The sequence below is a fragment of the Suricata suricatta genome, chromosome 16 (assembly GCF_006229205.1).
Source record: "Suricata suricatta isolate VVHF042 chromosome 16, meerkat_22Aug2017_6uvM2_HiC, whole genome shotgun sequence".
Classification (NCBI taxonomy): Eukaryota; Metazoa; Chordata; class Mammalia; order Carnivora; family Herpestidae; genus Suricata; species Suricata suricatta.
The window spans coordinates 11,638,211-11,657,559 of NC_043715.1; the positions used below are offsets into that span (position 1 = coordinate 11,638,211).

At 43.4% G+C, this 19,349-nt stretch overlaps 1 protein-coding gene across 2 annotated transcripts in view; it reads left to right on the forward strand.

Annotated features, from left to right (window-relative positions):
* Positions 1–7,337, forward strand: part of WDR59 (WD repeat domain 59) — an 82,479-nt gene extending 75,142 nt beyond the window's left edge. For both annotated transcript variants that reach the window (XM_029925416.1, XM_029925417.1), the window contains one exon: positions 6,369–7,337. In XM_029925416.1, the coding sequence (XP_029781276.1) occupies positions 6,369–6,604 (236 nt within the window). In that variant the 3' untranslated portion in view covers positions 6,605–7,337. The remainder of the gene's footprint in view (positions 1–6,368) is intronic.
* Positions 7,338–19,349: the final 12,012 nt, after the last annotated feature.

The following is a 19,349-nucleotide window of genomic DNA, read 5'->3' on the forward strand; positions in this document are numbered from 1 at the left end:
CAGGGGTAAAAGTTTGAAGACTGTTAGGATAGTCAAAGGGAGATCTCGGGTGATGTCAGTGGAGAGAGAGAAGGGGGTAGATGAAAAGTACATTTTAGAGGTAGACTTAACATAATATGCTAACAAGTTGGGTATGGTATTGCATGGAAGAGACAGAAAATACTAGATAATTCCTGGGTTTCCAGCTTGAGCAACTGGGTAGGTGGTGGCGCCAGGTTCTAAGATAGAAGAGACTGGGAGAAAAGAGCCCTGTTTGGGACAGCCGGAGATGTGCACGAGATGCCAGACTGTATGGTCCTGTACGGGGCCAGATGTGAGTCCGGAGCTCAAAGGGGAGCCTGGGGCTAGAACTAGGAGTTTGGGAGCCTCCGTCGTGTAGGCGGTACTGAAGCTGTGATATGGGTACATTGCTCTGGGGATGGGGAGGAAGAATACAGGGAGAGCTCTGGGCCGTGAGAGGAACCAGTGCTTGCACTGGAGTCTAGAGGAAGAACCAGAAACACACTTAGAATGAGACACCAGTGAGTTTTGAGTAAAAACAAGACTGTGATCTGAAAGAAGCTAAGAGAAGAGATAGATTTTAAAGGGTGACGTGGAAGACCACCGGAGAGGGTAGTCTGAACACGCATTGATTTCCTCTCTCCCCCAGATGCCCCAAAGCATCGATCCAGAGCTTTCCTGAAAAGGCACTGTGCAAGGAGAACAGTGTTGGCAACAGCATTTGGGGCCAGGGAGGCAGATAAGTTAGTGGTAGCAAATTTTACAGGGCCTGAACTGACAGGTGGAAAAACAGTAACACATGTGACAGAACCTCCCACCCCACCGAAGGCTCAGGATTTAGTTGCACCCAGGACCCCTGGAAGTGGAATGAAGGTGAGACTAAGCACAGTATTGTTTGATGGCCTTTTTAGGGTCCTCAGACCCTTGCACCTAGTTTGCAGAGTGGGTTAGCATCCTTCCTCTAGCACAACAGAAAATCAGAAATTTTCATTCTCCAGAGAAGGCAGACATCTTTCCAGATTGAAAGGGCCCACCAAGTACCTCGTGTAGTGAATGAAGAAAGACCCAGGATAAAGAGCATACCCCGGGAGCTTCCAGAGAGAGAAAGCAGGCACGTCCAGAGGATAAGGAAAATGGGCGGCGCCCCACTACTCAGGAGCAGTGAACTAGATCCTGGAAAGGAGAGGACAGTGCATCGGTGCCTTCGTAATTCTCCAGAAAATGATTTCTTACCTGGAATTCTACACCCAAATTATCAGTCACATGTGAAAGTAAGCCTTCAGCCTCCCCAAGAAGGGAATTCAGCTCAGGAAAACAGGGAGCTGGGATGGTGGGAAAGGAAGATCCACGTGGCGAGACAGAGACCAGGCCCTCCAGTTTGGAGCTTCAGGAACGTTGTCTCCAAGAAGAGAAAGTTAAAAAAATATGTCGTGGATTTCACTGTCCAGTATATTTATGGAGATTCACATATTTGGAAGAGGGTTCACAGGTGAATTAAACTAAGCAAACTAAGCAAATGAAAACAGCAGGACGGTTACTAACTCTAAGAAAAACCACATGTACGGGAAAGGAAAAGTCAGCATGGTCTGTGGCTCAGCTTGATTCACGTTCACCTAGGTAGATGGTGGGACAGGGTATGTGGGTAGTTGAGGGGACTGGGGAGTGGGGGAAGCTTCATGCAAAAGTCGAGATAATGCTTCAATGTGGAAATTAAGAATTAGCATCATAAATGTGGTGTTTGAGGATAAGAAGGTAGAAACAGAAGACAAAGTTAGATGAGTTGCAAGGATCTCCCCCAGAGAGCAAGGGACAAGAGAGGTGGAAGGGAACGCTGGTTTTGTTAGTAAGACAGGTGGTGTTACTTGTCGTGTGTATAAAGTTTCAATTAAAAAACCCAAATAGAGGGGCACCTGGGTGGCTCAGTCAGTTAAGTGTCTAACTTGGGCTCAGGTCATGACCTCACAGTTCAGGAGTCTGAGCCCCACGTCAGGCTCTGTGCTGACAGCTCAGAGCCTGGAGCCTGCTTCCGATTCTGTCTGTCTGCCTGTCTGTCTGTCTCTCTCTCTCTCTCAAGAATAAACATTAAAAAAAAATATCCCAAACAGTGTGCACCTGGCTGGCTTAGTCAGTGAAGCATGTGACTCTTGATATCAGGGTTGTGAGTTCGAGCCCCATGCTGGGTGTCAAAATTACTTAAAACCTTAAAAACAAACCAGAGAAATACATAACGAGGATTATTTTAATATGGATTATTTTGGTGTGTGTCCTTGAGGAAATGCAAAGGTGCAAAATGCTATTTCAGTAGTTTATTTTTCAGAGCCTCTAAACACATGAGTGTATCAGAGAGACAGTAATGCAGGCCTGGAGCAATCTGTCTTTTAGAATTAGTTTTCAGGAAAATCTGTGAATCGCAGAGACAAGTAACTGGTATATTGCACTCTCACTGACATCCACTGTGAGAGGCATCATGCCATTCTGTTGGCCGTACAAGGAAGCCCAGCGGGTGGTTGGGGCCCGGGGTGGGGGGGCATCAAGAAGCCTATAATCTAATCAGAGAAGTTAAATGGGAACTCACGAAGACTTCAGTGATCTTAAAGAATGAATAATATGTCCTAATACCTTTACAAAGAGCCCTGCAAGGTTTCGAAGGGGAGGGGTTATGAAAGCAGACTCACAGACAGAAGCATTAAATATTTTCATTGTTATTATTTGGAAGAATCGGACTGTTCAACTGTAGCAACAGCAGGTATTGAGAGAAAAATACTACACGGTCACCAGGGCTACAGTTAGTCTCCAGATCGCTGGAAAACCAGTAGTTTCCACTCGGGCTTATCACATCCATAAGGGTCATCCAGATCAGCAGCAGATTTTAGGAATAGTTTTCATTTCAGGGGTTAGATTATAGAAAGGGGTCAAGACTTCATTTACTTTGAAGGAATACTGCTAGACAGAATATTCTCTGAAAAGTCATCCATCACAAGATGGGTTTTGATTTTGTGGTTTTCCGCTGTGGCGTGTGGCGCTTGGTCACAGTGGCGGCAGAGCAAGGTGCTGGCTATGCTTTCTCAGCCCCGCCTCCCAAGTCCTGACCCAGAGGCATGCATCTACTCACCTCAGTTTCATTCAGCCATTTTCTGGCTTCTGTTTATTAATTTAACGTCTTATTTATTTGGCTGGTTTTATTTACACTTGTGTAATTGATGTTAGTCACACAACTCTTCTGTACAAAGGGCCATATGACACTAAGCCTCCGGAGCTGGCTTCTGCCTGAGGGTTCCACAAAGCTTTGGAATTCGATCGTAGTATGTAATTTGATCATTTACATGTGCCAGGCACATTTTTATTGTCCTTATTAGTTTGTCTCTTGGGAACCAAGAATGACCCAGGTCACCTCTGCCACGTCTCTCCTGCAAAGCCTATCCGTGTGGTTGTCCACTTCCTTCTCTGCGACCCCCAGGACCATCAGTGTTCCTGGAGGTGCCCTCACAGCCCTGTGACCTCAGACAGACCCTGTGGCCCTTCGCACGTCCAGACGTGGTGATGGTCAGCTCGACACCAGCACAGCCCCGACGTGTGCGCGCCCTTCTCAGCTGGTGACTGTTCCCTCGTGTGTAACGATAAGGGGCAAGAGAGAGAGACTAAAACTACACGTAGTGGCTTCGTGTTGCTGTATTTTCTGTCCTTGTGGATTTATATCCACTTAGAGATTGTTCACACCCCCCACCCCCCAATGATTCCTTAATTAACTAAATGAAATGTTAGTTCAAAGTCTTAAAGTTAATAAGGATTTTTAGGACTTACACTTAAGCTGATTCACTATGAAGAAACACTAATGACATGCTGACTTTTTCAGGAAGGTGACGCTTTAATAATTTTACCCAGATAGATATGGAGAGTATTTAAGTTTACATATGCAGTTATCTCACATGTCAAAGAACAACTTTTTTGTATTTTTTATTTTTTAATAATTTTTAAAGTTTATTTATTTTGACAGAGACAGCACAAGCAGGGGAGGGAGGGAGGGAGAGAGAGAATGAATCGCAATCCCAAGCAGGCTCTGCAGGGTCAGCACAGAGCCCAACATGGGGCTCGAACTCCCAAAACTGTGCGATCATGACCTGAGCCAAAATCAAGAGTTGGATGCTCAACCGACTAAGCCACTCAGGTGTCCCTACAAACAACTTCTTTAAAACACATACTCTGGGACGCCTGGGTGGCTCCGTTGGTCGAGCGTCTGACTTCGGCTCAGGTCATGATCTCGCGGTTCATGGGTTCGAGCCCCGCGTCACACCCTGTGCTGACAGCGCAGAGCCTGGGTCCTTCTTTGGATTCTCTCTCTCTCTCTCTCTCTCTCTCTCTCTCTCTCTCTCTCTCTCTCTCTCTCATTCTGCCTCCTTTCCCACTCATACTGTCTCCCTCTCAAAAATAAACATTAAAAAAATTTTTTAAAGATATAATTCAGTATATTGAACATGCAGTTTTTACATTCTCATAATTTTTAAATGTTGAATCTTATCAAACCAATAAAACTACTAAAGGAAAGTATAGAAATTTAAACTTAAATGAGGCTTTTCACAAGAACAAAAACTTAAAGTCTTACCTGACATAAAGAGTTACACTTAGAGGCACAAGACATGGCTGTTTTTAACCCCAGTCTAATTTGTGTCAGGATTGACCTGAACGAGGACTATCATAAAAGGTTTCCTTAGTTACCCTGTATTTTAAGTCTTTACTGGTACATTTTTGTGAGTCCCCGCTGATCTGAAGCAGGGGACTGGCTCTGGTGCAAGGAAGGCTCCTTCCTCTTTGTAGGAGGTGGAAGGAGGAGAGGAACAAATAGGGAGATTTGAAGGTTTGGTGGCTGGAGATGAAGGCGTCTCTTTTCTGAGGGCAGAGGGGAGGCCAGCAGGTGAGAGGGGAGCAGGGTGTGTGCAGGGAATGCCACCAGCGGAAAGGCAGAGAAGCTGCGGCCCTGGGAGTGGCCGTGGGTTTGGTGGGAAGCGCATCTTGACGATGGGCCTTCCCTCACGAGTGCCTGCGGCAGGCGCCGAGTCGGCAGCTGATGGGGCTCCCCGGGCTGGAGGTTCTGCCGCCGGTACTGGGCGGCCGGTTGGGGATACCTGTGAACAAGTGGCTGGGAAGCTGGTTCGCGTCACGCAGGCTGGCCTCGGGAGGGTGACGCCAGAAAGGGTGAAAGCCGCACATGACCGGTGAGGGCCTGGGAGGCCAGTGGGCAGAGGGTCGGGGGTGGGTTTTGAAGGCACCAGGGATGGCGCCAAGAACAGGGGTGGAAAGAAGAGTGAGAACAGAACAGAAGTCCTGAGGGAACGGGGAGGGTGTGTGTGTGTGTGTCCACAGTGCCACAGGTGAGAGCAGAGAGGAGACAAGGATGCTGGGGACGGGTGGAAAGGTGCAGTCTGGAGGCAGTAATGGGGTGCGGGCCTGCCTCTCCTGCCCCAGTGGCTCTTCAGGACTCGCGACCAAAGTGGCCTTTTCTCCAGAGGCTGGCACAGGTGGCAGGCTCCAGGCAGGGCTGGGCGCGGGGGGCACCATCCTGGGAGAGAGTGCAGGCGGTGGGACGGTTTGCTTCCGGGCCGGCACGCTGGCAGCCAGGCAGGGGACGGGAGGTCAGTACACGCCGCCCAGACGCGGGTCATGCCTGAGGAGGACGAGGAGGTGCGGTGATGGGCTTAGTCGCTCCCAGGAAGCCAGACACCGGCTGTCAGGCAGTCCTAACCGCAGTGGCCTGGCCCGGCTCTTCTTGTGCCACTTGGTCATTGGCGGGCAGGTAGGGAAGACACTGTGAGACTGATCAGCTGCTCCTGGGTGTCACGGAGTCCTTTAGTTCTGTCACCAAATGATTAGTGACCATCTCCATAGGCCAGGCCCCCGACGGCCGGGCATCTGCCACGCTGTCCACCTGCACCCAGCCTGCAGGGACAGCAGCTTCTCTTTGTCAGACTTAGTGAGAGTGTGGAAGAGGAGCTGCTGTTTAAGAAAAGGGAGCATCGGGGCGCCTGGGTGGCTCAGTCGGCTGAGCGTCCGGCTTCGGCTCAGGTCATGATCTCATGGTTGGTGGGTTCGAGCCCCGCATCGGGCTCTGAGCTGACAGCTCAGAGCCTGGAGCCTGCTTCAGATTCTGTGTCTCCCTCTCTCTCTGACCCTCCCCTGCTCATGCTGTCTCTCTGTCTCAAAAATAAATAAAAAACATAAAAAAAAAATTAAAAAAAAAAAAGAAAAGGGAGCATCATGGGTGTAATAGAATCTCCGTGGACTTCCCCGATGAATTCATCATTCTCACGGTGCCCTGTCCGTGCGTAGAGATAACTTACCGTGTGTCTTGTTCTGGCCATTTCCACCGTTCGCAGAGTTTGGCGTGTACTGCAGCCACTGTCGGAGCGAGGTCCGTGGCACGCAGTGTGCCATCTGCAAAGGCTTCACGTTCCAGTGTGCCATCTGCCATGTGGCCGTGCGCGGGTCGTCCAATTTCTGCCTCACCTGTGGCCATGGGGGACACACCAGCCACATGATGGAGTGGTTTCGGACCCAGGAGGTGTGTCCCACCGGGTGCGGATGCCACTGCTTGCTGGAAAGCACATTCTGACCTTACAGACCTCGGGAGTTGCCACAAATCCCAGAAGACCCCATAAATCCTGGACAACAAGTTCTCCGCCAGGAGAGAGGCTCCCAAGGCCATTCCCAGCTGGACTTGGGTTGGTCCCCTCAGAACCTGCCGTGCACCAGCTGTTCGTGGCTTTGCTCCTCTTCTGTGTGGCTGTTGATGGCGGGGATAGCACCGGGCAGGAGAGCAGATGTGCAGAGCCGCGGAGCCGGGCGGAAATTTTCTTGAAGAGTACCTGGCTCCAGAGCCGTGTTTACATTTAAGGTGTTAACCTTAAGTCACTAAACAGCCTCCTTTCGGATGCCATTTCAGACCAAGGTGGGGGACAAAGGACAGTCTCCTGAGCCGAAGGACGATGGACATTAACTTAGTTGACAAGTGGGCCTCTGATATACTTTGGTACATTTAATGGACTGATGGCTAGTGGCCTTTTAAAAATGACACTTAAATTATAAATATATGGTGTACTTAAGGAGTCTAAAGAAGTCTCTTTTGTTTGTTATTTCTCTTCAAGCTACTCCTCCTTGGCTAATAAAATTCAGGTTATTGTTTGAAAAAAAAGAAGATTGAACAATGCTTTCGTGAAATTGTTTTTACTCTGCTTCTAATTGAAGTTAACTCTTTTGGATAGGACCAAAGTCAGTGCCCAGATTTTCAAAAGAAATGCTGATTTACTCCTGTCTTCTAATAGGAGAAAATAAAATTTGACACTGAAGTTTTTTTCCAACCCTTTTAATCATTTTATTTAGCAAAAAGAAAATGAGATGGCTTCACAGCACTGATAGTCGAGTCTCCCGTTGCCACATGGTAGGTTGGCTGAATTCTGGTAAGTTCCTTTCACTCTTTATTTGGGCTCCCTCACAGACTTTGCCCTGTATTTATCTGCATTCCAAGTGACTGACTCAGATGTCCACCTCTTTTATTCTTCAGAAAGATTTTCAAACTCTTCATATATGGGCCAGGGAATTCTTGTTTTCATATCTCTACTGAAATATGTATTTGTTTCTTAGAATTTTATAGTTCTAGGGGCACCTGGGAGGCTCAGTCAGTTAAGCATCCAACTCTTGATATCAGCTCAGGTCATGGTCTCATGGTTCATGAGATTGAGCCCTAAGTCAGGCTGTGTTGAAAGCTCAGAGCCTGCCTAGGATTCTCTCTCTCCCTTTCTCTCCTCCCCTCTACCCCCCCAAAATAAACATTTTTTAAAAGAATTTTGCTGTTCCATATTGGTTAACTTAAGAAATATAACTACATGTCTCAAAACATGTCATACATCACTATGTTTTAAACTATAGGTCAGGACCTAGTAATGGATCGTGTAATTGATTTAGTGGATAAAAACTAGCATTTAAAAAAATTGAAATAGAGTAGAAGAGAAATGATGAGGATGTACCATACATAGGGTGAATATCATTTTGTGTAACTTGTTTATGAGTGCATATGCACAACATAACTTGATTTCTAGCTGAGGGTTGTGGTCAAAACATTTTGAAAACACTGTTTTGGATGATGCTTCTCCTTTGTCCCCTGTGTTGCCAGGCACAGAGCACCGTGATGTAAGGGAAGCCTAGATTGTGTGTGGTGTGAGAGCAGAGGTGTAGCCTGGGCTCTGACCAAGGTCAGATGCCAGCGTCTCCACAGAGTGAGCTGAGAAATGAGGTGCAACAGGTAGGTTGGGAAGTTGAAAAACGAGGTGGCCCAGGAAACTAAATTTGTCCACTATTTTTCACTTACTTGTGTTGAGACTGCTGTAATGGCCATTATAGAATAGGTTGGCTAATTTATACTAAAATAAAGAATCTGTCATGTTCTTCAGTGAAATCACATTGTTTGCAGAGAACAATCTTTTCTTGTTCCCCACTGCTCAGGCTAATGTAAAATCTGTCCCGGTCTGTCTTCATGAAGAATTAGATGTTTTTATTGTTTTAGTTTATTATAAGAACCTTGTCTTCTAAAACTGAAAAATCTTAATAGTGGGTATTAAGAAATTTAAAGCTTTAAAGATTACATAATGTTGGGGCGCCTGGGTGGCTCAGTCACTTGAGCATCTGACTCTTGGTATTGGCTCAGGTCATGATGTCACGGTCATGGGATCCAGCCCTGAGCATGGAGACGGCCTGGGATTCTCTCTCTCCCTCTCTCTCTGTCCCTTTCCCACTCATGTGGGAAAGTAAGTAAGGTAAGTAAGTAAAAGATTAGATAATGTCTTCTTTCAGTATGTGTGTTCCTTTTGAATTTCTAAGTTACCAGAACAAAAAGCCTAATATATATATATATTTTTCAAAAGTCTAATATTTTTTAAATATTTGAATTTCAAGGGGAACAGGAAGATGGTGGCAGATTGGGAGGACCCTAGGCTCACCTTGTCCCACGAACACAATTAGATAACTGTCAAATCATTCTAAATACACCAGAAACCGACCTGAAGACTGACAGACCAAAATCTATGAGGCAAGGTAGAGAAGAGGCCACATTGAGGAAGGTAGGAAGTGCAGAGGCATGGGTTAGGGGGGAAGTGGATCATGGCTGCTGCAGAAGGGAGGGAACTGTGGCCGCAGAGAATGGGGAGAGGAGGAGCTTGCAGGGGAATGCATGAGGGGAATATTTCCCCAAGGCCATTGGCTTGGAAAATGAGAGGGGCTGAATTTTGTGAGTGCTTGCACCAGTGGGGCTTAAAGCCTGGAGTTTTAAAGGTCAGTGAGCTTGGCTGGGTTAGAGCCTAGAAGACACCATACTGTTCCTGGAGAGAAGGCAGGCAAACAGTACAGGGGCATACAGCGTGGAAAAAGTGATCTGAAGAGTGCCTAGGGTCCACAGTGCGGATGGTATTTGCTTTTCTTAGAGCATGTCCCTGAAGAGGTGGTGTTCACAGAGACACCTCTCCAGGAACAAAGGAGCTGGCTGGCATCATTTCCCTCACCCTCAGCATAGACACAGAGCCACCAGTGGGAAGCAGTGCAACACAGACAGTGGCTGCCTAATTTGTTTACACTAAGCCCTACCCTCCCTGCTCCATTGGAAGTCACGCCTGCCGTCATGCTTGTCTCAGTCTCAGTTTGGCAGGCCCCTTCCTTAAAAGACCAACACAGGAGCGCCTGGGTGGCTCAGTTGGTTAAGCGTCCAGCTTCAACTCAGGTCAGATCTCATGGTTTGTGGGTTCGAGCCCCGCGTCGGGCTCTGTGCTGACAGCTAGCTCAGAGCCTGGAACCTGTTTCGGATTCTGTGTCTCCCTCTCTATCTGACCCTCCCCTGCTCCAGCTGTCTCTCTCTGTCTCTCAAAAATAAATAAAAAGCATTAAAAAAATTAAAAAAAAAAAAAAGACCAACACAAACATGTGTCCATACCATGTCACCCAACCAGAGTTTTGCAGGGCCTTGGTTCCAGTGGAAGTCATAACACATCTCATTTCATAAGCATACCAGAGCACTCCTAGTTAAAACTTGTCACATTCAAGCTAGGGACCAAACACTGCCCAAAGTAGGCAAGGAGACCCTCTGCAGCGACTGACATGGGAAGGCGAGGAGAAAAGAATGGATTCAAACCTAAATGACCCTCAACTTAATATGGAATGCTATAGAGGCACCTGGGTGGCTCAGTCAGTTAAGCGCCCAACCAGCTCAAGTCATGATCTCATGGTTTGTGAGTTCGAGCCCTGCATCAGGCTCTGTGCTGACAGCTTAGAGCCTAGAGCCTGCTTCGAAATCTGTGTCTCCCTCTCTGCCCCTCCCCAGCTTGCACTCTCTCTCTCAAAAATAAACATTAAAAAATCAAAAAATATAGACTGCGATATGCAGATTTTATATCATATATCCATGTATCAAACACCACTAATAAATATGCAAAGAATAAAAAGAAAGAAATCCAAATATATCACTAAAGAAAATCAGTCAACCATGAAAGAGGGAAAGACAAGAAAGGATCAGAGAAAATCTCCAGAACAACCATAAAATAAGGAATAAAATGGCAATAAATACATGTCTATCAATAATTACTATGAATGTAAATGGACTAAATACTCCAAAGACATAGGGTGACAGAATGGCTTAAAAAAACAAGACCCATCTATATATGTTGCCTAGAAGAAATCCACTGCAAACCTAAAGACACCTGCAGATTGTGAGGAGATGGAAAATTTTTATCATGTAAATCAGTATCAAAAGAAAACCAGAGTAGCAATACTTATAATGGACAAATTAGACTTCAAAACAAAGACAATGCAGGACACTATATAATAATAGAGGGGATAGTCCAACAAGAAGATATAACAACTGTAAACATTTATGTACCCAATGTGGGACACACACATACATAAAACAATAACAAACATAAAGGAACTAATCTATGACAATAATACAATAATAGTAAGGGACTTTAACACCCTGATTACATCAATAGACTGATCATTTAAACAGAAAATCAATAAGGAAACAATGGCTTTTAATGACACACTGGACCAAATGGACTTAACAGATATATTCAGAGCATTTCATCCTAAAACAGCAGAAAACACATTCTTTTCAAGTGTACATGGAACCATCTCCAGAATAGATCACATATTAGGCCACAAAACAGGCCGTAACAAATACAAGAAGATTGAAGTCTTACCATGCACAACAATGTGAAACTAGAAGTCAATCACAAGTAAAAATCTGGAAAGACCAAAAATAAATGGAGGTTAAATAACATCTTACTAAACAATGAATGAGTCCACCAGGAAATAAAAGAAGAAAATTTTAAAATGCATGGAAACCAAGTAAAAACAGTTGTCCAAAACGTTTGGGATATGGCAAAAGCAGTCCTAAGAGGGAAGTATATAGCAATACAGGCCTACCTCAAGAAGCAAGAAAAAACCTTAAGCTAACCTTACACCTAAGGGAGCTAGAAAAGAGCAATAAAGGAAAGCTAAAGTGGGGCAACTGGGTAGCTCAGTTGGTTGAGCATCTGACTTCGGCTCATGTCATGATCTCACAGCTCGTGGGTTTGAGCCCTGCATTGGGCTCTGTGCTGACAGCTCAGAGCCTAAAGCCTGCTTCTGGTTCTGCATCTTCCTCTCTTGCTCTGCTCCTCCTGCTCACACTCTGTCTTTCTCTCAAAAATTAATGAACATTAAAAACTAAAAAGAAAATAGAACAGATCAGTGAAACCAGGAGCTGGTTCTTTGAAAAAAATCAATAAAATCGATAAACCTCTAGCCATACTTATCAAAAAGAAAAGAGAAAGGATCCAAATAAAATCACAAATGAGAGAGAAGAAATAACAATGAACACCACAGAGATAATTATAAGAGAGTATCATGAAAATTTACATGTGAATAAATTGGACAATGTAGAAGAAATGGATAAATTCCTAGAAACATATATCAAAACAGAAACAGGAAGCAATAGAAAACTTGAACAGGGGCACCTGGGTGGCTCAGTCGGTTAAGCAGCCGGCTTCGGCTCAGGTCATGATCTCATGGTTCGTGGGTTCAAGCCCCGTGTCGGGCTCTGTGCTGACAGCTAGCTCAGAGCCTGGAGCCTGCTTCAGATTCTGTGTCTCCCTCTCTCTCTGACCCTCCCCTGCTCGCACTATTTCTGTCTCCCAAAAATAAATAAAAATCGTTTAAAAAAAAAAAAAGAAAACTTGAACAGACTGGTAACTAGCAAAGAAATTGAATCAATAATCAGAAAACCCCCAACAAACAAAAGTCCAGGATTGGATGGCTTCCCAGGAAAATTCTTCCAAAAATTGAAACCAAAGAAAAAAAAAGTTAAAATCTATTTTTGTCAAACTTCCAAAAAATAGAAAAGAAAGGAAAACTTCACATGTATTCTATGAGGCCAGCATTACCCTGATACCAAACCAGATAAAGACACCACTAAAAAGAACTACGGGCCCATAACACTGATGAACACAGTTGTAAAAATTCTCAATAAAATACTAGTAAACCGAATCCAATGATACATTTTTTAAAAAGTCATTCACCACAATCAAGTGGGATTTATTCATGGGTTGTGAGTATGGTTCAATATTTGCAAACCAATGTGATACTTTATATTAATAAAAGAAAGGAGAAGAGTCATAACATCTTTTCAGTAGATGTAGAAAAAGCATTTGACAAAAAAGTACAACATCCATTCATGATAAAAACTCTCAACAAAGTAGGTTTAGAGGGAACATATCTCAACATAATAAACATCATATATGAAGAACTCAGCTAATATCCTAAATGGGACTAAGGCCTTTTCCTCTGTGGTCAGGAACAAGGCAGAGATGTCCACTCTCACCACTTTTACTCAGCATAGTATTATAAGGCCTAGTTACAGCAATCATACAAGAAAAAGCAATAAGAGGCATCCAAATCAGCATGCAAGAAGCCAGATTTTCACTATTTGCAGATGACACAACACTATATTTAGAAAACCCTAAAGACTCCACCAGAAAGCTGATAGAACTGGTAAATGACTTCACTAAAGTCACAGGACAAAATTAATGTACAGAATCTGTTGTTTCTATACATCAATGAGGAAGCAGTAGAAAGAGAAATTAAGAAGCCAATCCCATTTACAATTATGCCCAAAACAATAAGCCTAATCAATGCAGAATAAACCCAATCAAGGAGGTAAAAAACCTGTACTCTGACAGCTATTAAATACAGATGAAAGAAATTCAAGATGATGAAAAGAACGGGAATACATTCAATGTTCATGGATTTGAAGAACAATTATTGTTAAAATGTCTATACTACTCGAAGCAATCTACATATTTAATGTAATCCCTATCAAAATACCAATAGCATTCTTCACAGATCTAGAACACCCAATCCTAAAATTTGTGTGGAAGCACTGAAGACCCTAAATAGCCAAAGCAATCTTGAAAAAGAAGAGCAAAGCTGGAGGCATCACAATTCCCAATATAATAAATCCTATTACAAAACCATAGTAATCAAGACTGTATGTTACTGGCACAAAAACAGACACACAGATCAATGGAACAGAATAGAAAATCCAGAAATGAACCCACAATTATATGGTCAATTAATCTTCTACAAAGCAGGAAAGAATATCCAATGGGAAAGAGACAGTTTCTTCAACAAATGATTTTGGGAAAACTGGATAGCTACATGCAAAAGAATGAAACTCGACCACTTTCTACACCATACACAAAAATAAATTCAAAATGGGTGAAAACCTTAATGTGAGATCTGAAACCATAAAAATCATAGAAGGAAACACAAGTAGTAACTTTTTTGACGTCACCCATAGTAGCTTCTTTCTAGATGTCTCCTGAGGCAAGGGAAACAAAAACAAAAAGAAACTATTGAGATTCCATCAAAATTAAAAGCACAGTGAATAAAACCATCAACAAAACTAAAAGGCAACCTACAGAATGGGAGAAGATATTTGCAAACGACATCTGATAAGGGTTTGTATCCAACATAACTTATAAAACTCAACAACCCAAAAATGAATAATCCAATTTAAAAATGGGCAGAAAGGGCACCAGAGTGGCTCAGATGGTTAGCATCCAACTCTTGATTTCGGCTTAGGTCATGATCTTACTTTTTGTGAGATTGAGCTCCATATGGAGTTCTGTGCTAACACTGCAGAGGCTGCTTGGGATTGTCTCTCTCCCTCTCTCTCTGCCTTCCCCTACTCACTCACTCTCTCTGTCTCTCTCACTCTCAAAAATAAACTTTTTAAAAAAGTGGGTAGAGGATATGAATAGACGTTTTTCCAGAGAAGACACACAGATGGCCAACAGACATGAAAAGATGCTAAACAATACTCATCATCAGGGAAATGTAAATCAAAACTACAATGAGATATCACCTTACATCTGTCAGAATGGCTGAGATCAACAACACAAGAATTAATAGGTATTAGTGAGGATGTGGAGAAAGGGGAACCCTTTTGCTCATTTGGTGGGAATCCAAACTGATGCAGACACTGTGGAAACATACATTAAAAATAGAACCAGCAATTGCACTACTAGGTATTTACCCAAAGAGTACAAAAATACTTATTCAAAGGGATACATGCACCCTGATGTTTTTAACAGCATTATCTATAATAGCCAAATTATGGAAACAGCCCAGTGTCCATTGATTGATGAAAGGATAAAGAAGATGTGGTGTATGTATATATACACATACATACGATGGAATATTTCTTAGCCTTAAAAAAAAGAATGAGATCTTGCCATTTGCAACAATATGGATGGAGCCAGAGTATTATGCTAAGTAAAATAAGCCAATAAGAGACAAATACCATAGGATCTCCATATGTGGAATTTAAGAAACAAAACAAATAAGCAAAGGGAAAATGGAAAGAGAGAGAGAGAGGTAGACCAAGAAATAGACTCTTAACTATAGAGAACAAACTGATGGTTCCCAGAGGGGAGATGGGTTAAATAGGTGATGGGGATTAAGGAGTGCACTTGTGATAAGCACTGGGTGATGTTTGGAAGTGTTGAATAAAAAGAAAAGTGAGGGGCACCTGGGTGACTCAGTCACTTGAGTATCCAACTTCAGCTCAGGTCATGATCTTCAGGGTCGTGAGTTAGAGCCCTGCATCAGGCACTGTGAGCCTGGAGCCTGCTTTTGATTCTTTGTCTCCCTCTCTCTCTGCCCCACCCCTGCATGCATCTGCCTGTGCCTGTGCATGCTCTCTCTCTCAAAAAATTAAAAAAGAAGAGGTAGAGTAAACTTGAACTCTAAAAAATTGTCGACACATAATGTTACAGTAATTTCAGAGTTTTTTTATTCATTTGTTTTTAGGTTCCTTATATCATATGGTATTTATCACTTCTTTATCCATTCATCTATGGATGGACACTTTGGTATTGTACATTAACATCTTCCATGTCTTGGCTGTTAGAAATAATGCTGCAAAAACACGTATTTTTTCAAGTCAGTGTTTTTGTTTTCTCTGGATAAATACTTGAGTAGTGGAATTACTGGGGATCATATAGTATTTCTATTTTTAATTTTGGCGGAGAGGCTCCATACTGTGTTTTCCACAGTGGCTGTACCAATTTATATTCCCACCAACAGAGCATGAATGCTCCTTTTTCTCCATACCCTTGCCAACAACTTGTGATTTCTTGCCTTTTGATTCTAGCCGTTCTGACAGGTATAAGGAGATATCTCATTGTGGTTTTGATTCTCATTTCCCTTTATGATTTGTGATGTTGAGCCTCTTTTCATGTGTCTCTTGGCCACCTGTATATCTTCTTTGGAAAAATATTCAGGTTCTCTGCCCATATTTATTTGGGCTATTTGGTAATTTTTTTTGTGTGTGTGTTGAATTGTTTATGTCTTTATGTAGTTTGGATATTAACCCCTTATCAGATACATCATCTGTAAATATCTTCTCCTATTCAGTAGGCTTTCATTTTGTTGATGGTTTCTCTTACTATGCAAAAGCCTTTTATCTTGGTGTAGTTCCAATAGTTTATTTTTGCTTTTGTTTCTCTTGCTCCAGGAGACATATCTAGAAAAATACTGTGACAGCCAATATCAAATAAATTATTGCCTATGTTTTCTTCTAGGAATTTAATGGTTTCATGTTTTCCATTTAGGTCTTTAATCCGTTTTTAGTTAATTTTTGTGTGTGGTGTAAGAAAGCTAACCAGTCTACTTTTGCCACTATTGTTATTTTTTAACCTTTTTAAGCCATTGATCTATTTTTGCAAATTGGAGATACGTTACATACAAATAATAATGAAAATGCAAATGTGATAGATAAAATACTCAATAGAGGAGATGAAATAGCAATATAGTCTTTATATGCACATGGCCTTTGAGGATATTAACATACTAATTAAGAAATGAGATATTAAAATCACAATTAATATTATGTGTCAAATTTGAGGAAAGATAGACACACACCAAATTATCTTTTTACCCTTGATGGCTGGAGCTGCAGGCCAACTGGGAACACCCATGGTTTTGAAGATCTCATTTGAGAACTAAAACTAACTGCTATAGAAGATGCTGTAGAGTTGAACTCCCCCCTCTCAAGCAGAGTTAAATGGGAGAGTGATAGGTCAAGTTTTAATCTGACCATGTGCAGATGAGAGGTGAAGAGACAGTAGAAAGGGGCCCTGGTTCGAAGTCCATTTCTGTGCCTTTATTAGGACGGCAAAGGTGGGAATACAGACGCTAAGGCAAAAAGAGATGAAAACCATCTATTGGGAAGAAGGTATGCTTAGCCTCACCACTGCTTCCCAGTGCTGAGCAGCTGTCAGTAAGAACGCAGAAGCACAGGGAGCTTATCCTTACTGTACCACTATCCTATTGTGCCAGAGTTTATTCTTTTAATCTCATTTTTAGGTTATTGTAGACTTGCATACAGTTGTAAGAAATAATACCAGAGTGATGTGGTATACTCTTCATCTTCCTTCTCCCCATGGCTACATCTTGTATAATTGTAGTAAATATCACAACTAGGAAGTTGACTTTGGTACTGTCCATCAATCTTACCAGTTTGACCTACACTTGGGGGGGGGGGTGTGTTTAATTTCTCTGCAATTTTATCACAAGTAGATTTGTTATCTGCCACCACCACAGTCAACATAAAGAGCAGTGGTCCTTTGTGCTGCCCTGTGGTAGCCAGTCACCCCCCTCCACACACACACCACCTCCTGAGCTCCAGGCAACTACTAATTTTTTTCCAGACCTGGGATTGTGTAATTTCAAGAATGTAGTTTCAAGAATGTTGAATGGAATTATACAGTATGCAATCCTTTGAGATTGGCTCTTCATTGTAATTCCCAGAGATCCAGCCAAGTTGCTTATGTGTATCAATAGCTTGTCTCTTTTTATTGCTTAGGATATTCTATGGTATGGATGGACCTCAGTCCACATTCTACATTGTTGATCCTTTGGAAGGACATTTAGGTTGTGTTCAGTCTTCAGAATTGATTTTTAAAAAAAGTTTGCTTATTTTTGAGAGAGAGAGAGAAAATGAGAGCACACACACAAGAGCTATCAGCACAGAGCCCAACATGGGGCTTGAACCCACAGACTATGGGACCATCACCTGTGCCAAAGTCAAATGCTTGACTGACTGAGCCACCCAGGCACCCCTTCAGAACTGACTTTTAAAAATTATTTTAATTTCTTCTTCTACAAAAGAAGTTTTCACTACAATCAGTGGAAAAGTACATGGAAACGTATTAATAATCTTCCTCCTGCCTCCCCAGCGACCAGAGTGAACAAGCTTGTACGTATCCTTAGACACTTTTCTCACACCCAAATGTGCAAATACTACAAGTTTTTCATTGGTAGAATAATGTGGCCATATACGCTTTACACTGCAATTAGCCTTTCTCACTTTATGAAAATACTTTATGACATCCCTTAGGATGTAAAAGAAGAACTTAACATTCGCAGCAACACTCCCTAGGAAATATCAAAGTTGGCCCAGTCATGTGCCAGGACTTCTGGTCTGGACAGGAGAGGGTAGACTTGCCCTTCCCTGCCCTTCCCTACAAAGTACAACTGTTTACTCTGGAAACCATGCAGGAGACAACCGGAGAACTCTGCAAGGTGGGAAAGGAAAGGTGAAGTGGTAGGAACGCCAGGGCTGGAGGAATGACATAGAGGAAGGACATTTGACAACCCCTCACCCACCTGAAGAAAGCAACCCGCACCCCGCATTCTCCAGCCCCCCACCCAGCAGTAGAAGGCAGCCCAGGTGGAACAAGAGCTCTCCCAATGCCAGGTGGGGCAGGCAGCCCCGGCCAGAGAGTGGTGGGAACTCGCTGGCCCCACGCAGTCCCCCAATGAGGACCCAGGTGGCTGGAGACGCCGGCAAGGGGAGTCTCACCACAACTGGCACCTGGCTCCAGAAGCCTTTCTCCACGTCTGCAGGGACCAGAGAGGTGGTCTGAAATACTCCTTTGGTCCCCTCAGGCAGCACCAGCCAGGACCAGAGGAGCCCCGGTGGCACTAGATAAATGAAGCACCCCAAAATACAGCACAAAGTCTCTGAAAATAAATTGTCATTGGAACCACAGTTCAGAAAAGTAGGGCAGGCCCCCTTATATAAACCCTAAACCTGAACAGGGTGATGACTGCCTGCTAAAATATATGACTTAAATAGGACCCAGAGCCTCCTAACAAAATAGCTGAAATCTCTGGAATACAGTAGGAAATCACCTATTAAACCAAGAGCCAGGCTGACACAACTCAAATAGAAAAGACAATCAAGTGAGCCAACACAGCGATGAGTAGATGTTAGAATCTCTTGACAAAGATTAACCAAAAATTTTTAATGTTTTATTTTTGAGAGAGACAGAGTGAGAGTGGGGGAGGGGCAGGCAGAGGGAGAGAGACACCGAATCTGAAGCAGGCTCCAGGCTCTGAGCTGTCAGCACAGAGCCTGACGCAGGGCTTGAGCCCATGAACCATGAGATCATGACCTGAGCTCAAGTCACAGGCTTGATCGACTGCCACCCAGGCGCCCCTAGGATGGTGCAGTCTTAGAGGAGCCCCATGGTAACTCTGCGTGGTGGTTCACCCATCTTAGGTTCTAGTTTCTCATTCCAGTTTTAGTCCTTCCACTCTCCGTTCCCTTATGGTGGTTGTAATTGTTTTCCAGTAATACCTGTGGTCGAAAAACAGTTAAAACTCTCAGGAATAGATGGCAAATGTGATGTCTGCCATCACTTTGAAAATATACAACTCATCCTGGGAGACTGCCTCCGAAACAGACATCAGAAATCCCCAATGCTGCCACC